This window comes from Pteropus alecto, unplaced genomic scaffold (assembly GCF_000325575.1).
Source record: "Pteropus alecto unplaced genomic scaffold, ASM32557v1 scaffold71, whole genome shotgun sequence".
NCBI classification, from domain to species: domain Eukaryota; kingdom Metazoa; phylum Chordata; class Mammalia; order Chiroptera; family Pteropodidae; genus Pteropus; species Pteropus alecto.
Genome location: NW_006433024.1, coordinates 19,302,486 through 19,308,020, shown reverse-complemented (window position 1 = coordinate 19,308,020; position 5,535 = coordinate 19,302,486). Strand labels below are relative to the sequence as shown.

Genomic DNA, 5,535 nt, shown 5'->3' with positions numbered 1-5,535 from the left:
CTCTGGGACCTCTACTTGTTTCCTGCCCACCACGAGGCGGCATCAAAAGACCTTCACTCCCAGTTGCCAAGGAGGGAGCATCCAGACCCTTCCCTGCTGGTCGTGTGCCAGGGTGGATTTATTCAATGTTTTGCCCCAGACCACCCCCAGCTGCTTACGTGAGGGGCGGTGAGGAGGGGGGAGGTGGAGATGGCAGTGGAGGAACGGGCCATGGGCCGGACAGGGCTGGAGGGGGGCAGAGATCGGGGACTCTGGGAGCCATCACTGTCACTGCCATGGCTGCTGGGGGGCGTCGGAGGCATCTGCACCAGGTCCTCTGGGGAGAGCAGGGGAAGCCAGGTTAGCAGGGTTGCACCCCAGCTTTGCTGGGACCTCAGAGTTCAGGAGAGCAGGGGCCTAAGCCAGCCCAACGTGGTGGTCAAGGCTGCTGAGACCCTGACCAGCTGTAACACCAGGAGCCCCTCCGCAGCGTCAGATGGGAGCTGACATCCCAGAAGCTGATTCCTGAGTGCCACCCCATGGCTCCTTTCCGCCTGGTTCTCGGTGTGGATATCGCAGAGGCTGGATTCTTGGAGAGCCCCTCCTCCCATCCCTGACTTCACAGAGCCCAGGGTCTTTGAGCCTCCAGCTTGACAACCGCAGGAAGTGATGAGTCTGCCCACAGCCAAACCCGTGGGGATCAGGCCGGGCAAGCAGCAGCCTCTGTCCTTTCCCTCCTTCCACCCGAAAACGTTTAGCCATAACTACCCCAGGGTTTCCATTTCTGACTTCAGGGTAATGAGACAGAGGGCACTGGGCTTTCGGCAGACCAGCCAGGAGCACTGCTCTCCCCAGCTTCTCCCCTGTGCAGCCCCTCTGTGGCCATCACACCAGAGAGACTGGTGCTCTACGGGTGATCAGGAAGAGGCCTGAGCAGAAAGCCAGGGGACCAAGAGCCTAGCTGCAGGAAGAGCACCCAGGGCAGCACAGAGTGCCCCAATTTATGGAAGGATAGATGGACAGGTGGACAGATGGATGGGTGAATGGATGGCAGCAGAGTGGGCTTCAGTTAGTGAATGATGAGATGGGCATTAGCAAAGAGGGTGAGAGTGTGTTCATAATAGTGATGACAGTCAGAGATTGGGTAAGAAGGGAACTGGAGGGTTGGAGGGTGGGTGAGGCAGGGAGGAGAGGATATTCTGGGGTGAGGAGGGGCTGTCGAGGGAGATAGGTGGGCTGGACCAAGGGAGTAGGGATGCTGTTTGCTCAAGACTGGAGAGGAAAGAGTCCCTCCCTAGACCCACTTACCTGGTGTCACTTTGAGGAACTGATTCACCTCCTGGGGCTCTGCTTTGATCATTGGCAGCTGAGTCATCTCTCCTGGGGCCTGAGGAAGAAATGGGTCCAGCTCCATCAGCTGCCCCTGGGGCTGTCCCCACCAGGCCATCCACCCCACCTCCCTCCCTGAGGCCGGTGGTCTGTCTTGCACAGCTGGGGAGGTGGCTGGGCTCAGAATTCTGGGCACAGCTCAGAGGGAGCAAAGGTAAATTATGCTTGGAGAATCCGTGTCAGACCTAAGATAAGAGAATGATGGCTAAGTAGTATAGTTTAGGCCTTAAGCTCAGAGAAGGAGGGCTTCTTGTGGCCTCTGAGGCCAGTGCCGTCTTCTTGGTGGAGACTGACCCTGTGTCGCCTGTGAAGGGCACATAGGCCCTGGTACGTGGGTTGCCATGAGAAAGAGAAATAATGTCTTGTACATTGTAGCTGTTCAATAAGTGGTAACAACAGCAGAGATGAAGGAGGCATTAACTGGCTGGGGGCTGAGGAAGCACCCCGAGCAGTTGAAGTTTGAAATGAATCCTGAGGTACACTTAGGAGTATTCCAGATAAAGGACAGGGCAGGAAGTGAGTGAGAGGAAAGGCATTCGAAGCAGGGGGAGAAGCATCTGCAAAGGCACAGAGGTCAGCCAGAGCATGGCTGGTTCTGGAAACTGCGAGTGTTCAGGGTATGCAGAGTGCGGGGTGTGTGTCAGGAATGGAGTGGCAGCCCACGACCAGAAGATTGGGGGTGGGTGGGGGTGGGGGTAGAAATCAAACAGAGAAGTTTGAAGCCGTAAAGAGCCTTAGTGAGTTTTAAGCAAGGGACTGAAAGAATTCGATTAACACTTTAAATAAACATGCATTCTTATTTCTTTGTATTCCAACTTGCTGGTCCAGAAAGGACTTCAGGAACCCTCGTGGCTTCCTACACACGACTGACGACACGCATGTAAGTGGTGTTCTCTTTGAGGAAGGCACCGTGGCGGGTGCTGGATTTCAGGACTCTCTCCCTTCAGGGTCCAAAGCCAGCAGAGAGAGGATGATATAATGGGTGGCACGCGGAATCCCAAATTTAGGCAGATGAGTAAAAATCACAGAAGTTGGCAGGGTCCCCGGAGTTTCCCTGGTCTATACCCCCGCTCAGCCCTCAAGTGGCGGATGAGGGGACTGCAACGCAGAGGAATGATAGCGCTTCTGACCGTGCCCGCTCCTGGTTCCTGTGCCTCCACTAGGATGTCGAGACCTCACTGGAATGAAGGTGTAGGCTTCGGGGTCTGGCGGCTGAGTGTGGAGCACTTTGTCACTATTTCTGACTGTGTGATTTGGGGCAAGTTGCTTAACTCTTTGAGCCTCAGTTTTCTTCTCTGAGGCGCGGTGCCCAGCCTGGAAGACCCTGCTGCTGTCCTTTCCCCCTTCCTTCCTGCTTTGCCCAGGCCTCAGGCATCACCGAGCCAGACTTGGAGCTGGTCACAAACGATCTTCCACATGTGTAGCTGATTATTGATCTTTGGGGACAGTGGTGGGGTAGGGAGGTGGGGAGGGGGTTGACCCGTCTGCCTGTGGCCACATTCCTATCAGATGAGCCATGTGGCCAACAGGGGGCAGGGCCGGCCCAACTCACACTGGGGACTTGAGATGACCCTTGTATTGTAGATTGAGGGCCAGGAGCTCCTTAGAGGTAGCTCATGCTCCCACTTTACTGAGGAGGAAAGAGGGAAGGCGATGCACCCAGAGAGCCAAGCTGGGCCCCAGGCAGGGCCTTCCCCAGGTGCCAGGGCTCTGGGCCTCACATTCCCAGAAGTGTCTTCAGATGTCAACTTTGGATCGATCTATGGCTTAATGCTGTCACCTATACACTCGTGGGTGCGGGGTGCTGGTGGCATGAGAGTGTGGGCTAAAAGTATTAATTTCATGAATGTAAACAACTGAAGTACAGCACAAATTTTATATTTCCAGTTTGGTCTTTCTTCTTCTTCTTTTTTTTTTTTTAAAATGCTGTCACTATGAGAAAATTAAGTGGCCTAGGCTCTCTCCACCCTGGGACCCTGAATCTGACCCCTGACACCCAGCCCTGCCTGGGGCCCCATGAGCCTTTTTCCACTCACAGTGATGGCCCCAGCTGAGAGTTCTGTGGTTCGTGTACATTCTAAAAGGTGCAAGGGCAGCCGGAGCAGAAGGTAGAGGCCCCGTCTGGGAGTTCTGATCCTCAGTCCCAAGGGTCACATTGCTCCCAGTTCACAGAGCCCGCTTCTTCCCACAGAGACCCACCACCCCTCCTCCCTCCCTCAGCCCCTACAAACAGTTCCCAGGCTCACCTGGTGGGGGACGGGCAGCCTGGACAGGGGGCTGAGGCCCAGCAGTGGGGTGGTGGCCATGGCGGCAGCGGCAGCCATGGCTGAGGAGGCGGCCAGAGGGTCCACAGGCAGATCTGGGCTCTGCTCTTGCTTCACCATGACGGAGCACAGTTTGTGTCCCAGCACCCAGGCTCCATGTTCCATGTCTGAGGGAAGCGGGCAGGATCCAGGCTCAGGGGACTCCCAGAGCAGAGGGCTCAGCCTCTCTCCTATCCCCTGGGAGCTGTGCTGGACTGGATTGAGCAGGGATGCTAGGGTATACCTGGAGGCAGGCAGGACAGGGCAGGGAGTTGGCCAGCGCTTGTGAGGTGGGAGGGTGGAGGGGGAAGGGGCCAGAAGAAGTGGGGGCATCTTCTTCATTTAGCAGCTTACAGAATGGGCTTGGACATCAGACCTGGACCCCTCCTGACTGACTGTACGACCTTAGGCAAGTTGCTTAACCTCTCTGAAGCCTCAGCTTCCTCATCTGTAAAAGTGCCTGATGAGAAGTAGGTGTTTAATAAATGGTAGCGATTGTTAATACGATTATTGTAATTTAGCAAGCATTTGCTGAGCACTGTGCTGGGTGCTGGGGGTCTAAGAGAGCCATAAGCAGTTCAGTGCAGTTGGAATGGAAAGGAAAGGGAAGATGGGGTCAGAGAGGCCAGCAGGGTTGGCACTGCCTTGGAGGCTGGGCTCAGAGCTGTGACTTTGTCCTAAAGGTAATGAGGTGTTACTGGAGAGTTTTAAGTTATGTTCAGATCTGTATGTTAAAAAAGATCACTCTGCCTCTGTGTGGAGACGGGACTGGATGCAGGAGGGATGGAGGCAGGGAGATGATTGGAGTCTGTTGAAATTGTCCAGCAAGAGAAGATGAGGCCTGAGCAAAGGCAGTAGCAGTGGGGATGGAGAGGATGGAACACACTGAAGACAAATTTAGAAGAAAGGATCCATAAGACCTGGTGACGGGGGCGTGGGATGGGCAGGTGGGGGGCGAGCATCCACCTCCTGTCCATTTTATGGGCCTCCTGGCCTCGCCTGGGCCACAAGGCTGGCAGATATCACCCCTTTTGCTGATGGGTGCTCACAGTCCTCCATCCCAAGTCAGCCCTGCTCATGGTGGCCCCAGCACCTGGTAGCCAGAGAAGCAGTGGTAAGGCAGGAGCCTAGGGAGCCAGTTTTCAGGGGTAGGGCTAGAGGGGACTCTGGCCTTTGGGACCTTCTATGGGTGGGTAGAGGGGTCAGTGGCTGCCTGATCCCACCTCAGAGGCCAGGCCCCACCCTGCTGGGAGCCTGAGTGCCCCAGCTCTGGGCCACAGGCTGCCCCTGGGCTCCGGGAACACCCACAATCTTCCCAAATTATAGGGCCAGCCTGCTGGCCTCCGGGAAGCTGCCCCCTGCAAAGGACCCACAAATTGCTCTAAAAATAGACTCGGGGTGTCCAAGGAGTTGCTGGGCTGGTCCTGTGGGGGCGGATGAAGAACCTGCCATGGGAGGGAGCCCACCCCACACCCTGCCTTTCCCCAGGCTGGGGCCTGAGGCCTTATTGAGGTGACTCAGAGGCTTGGCTGAGGCCAGGGCACCAAGGGAAGCTGAGACCTCAGCGACCACAAGCCCTGGAGCCATTTTAAAGCCCAGAAGGTGTCCCTGCCCTCGGGGATGGGGTTAGGGAGTAGTACAGAGGCCTGTCTCTGGCCCCGGGGGAATCTCAAAGACTCACAGAATCAGCTCACACTTCATGTGCTGAGCATAGCTCTAAGCCCTTGATACATATGAACTCATTTATTCATCCCGAGAATCTTATGGGGCAGGCACTGTAATTTTCCCCATTTAATGGATAAGAATATTAAGAAAATCACTCAAGACCATTGTTCTCTGAAGGGAGAGAGGAATAAGAACCATA

General features: G+C 55.6%; 1 protein-coding gene across 3 annotated transcripts in view; it reads right to left on the bottom strand.

Annotated features, from left to right (window-relative positions):
* The window catches only part of CREB3L1 (cAMP responsive element binding protein 3 like 1), a 33,458-nt gene that overhangs the window by 7,256 nt on the left and 20,667 nt on the right, over window positions 1-5,535 (bottom strand). For all 3 annotated transcript variants that reach the window (XM_006908072.3, XM_015586455.2, XM_025044133.1), the window contains exons 3-5: window positions 3,615-3,799; window positions 1,288-1,366; window positions 159-316 (exon numbers count right to left, since the gene is read on the bottom strand). In XM_006908072.3, the coding sequence (XP_006908134.1) occupies window positions 159-316; window positions 1,288-1,366; window positions 3,615-3,799 (422 nt within the window). The remainder of the gene's footprint in view (window positions 1-158; window positions 317-1,287; window positions 1,367-3,614; window positions 3,800-5,535) is intronic.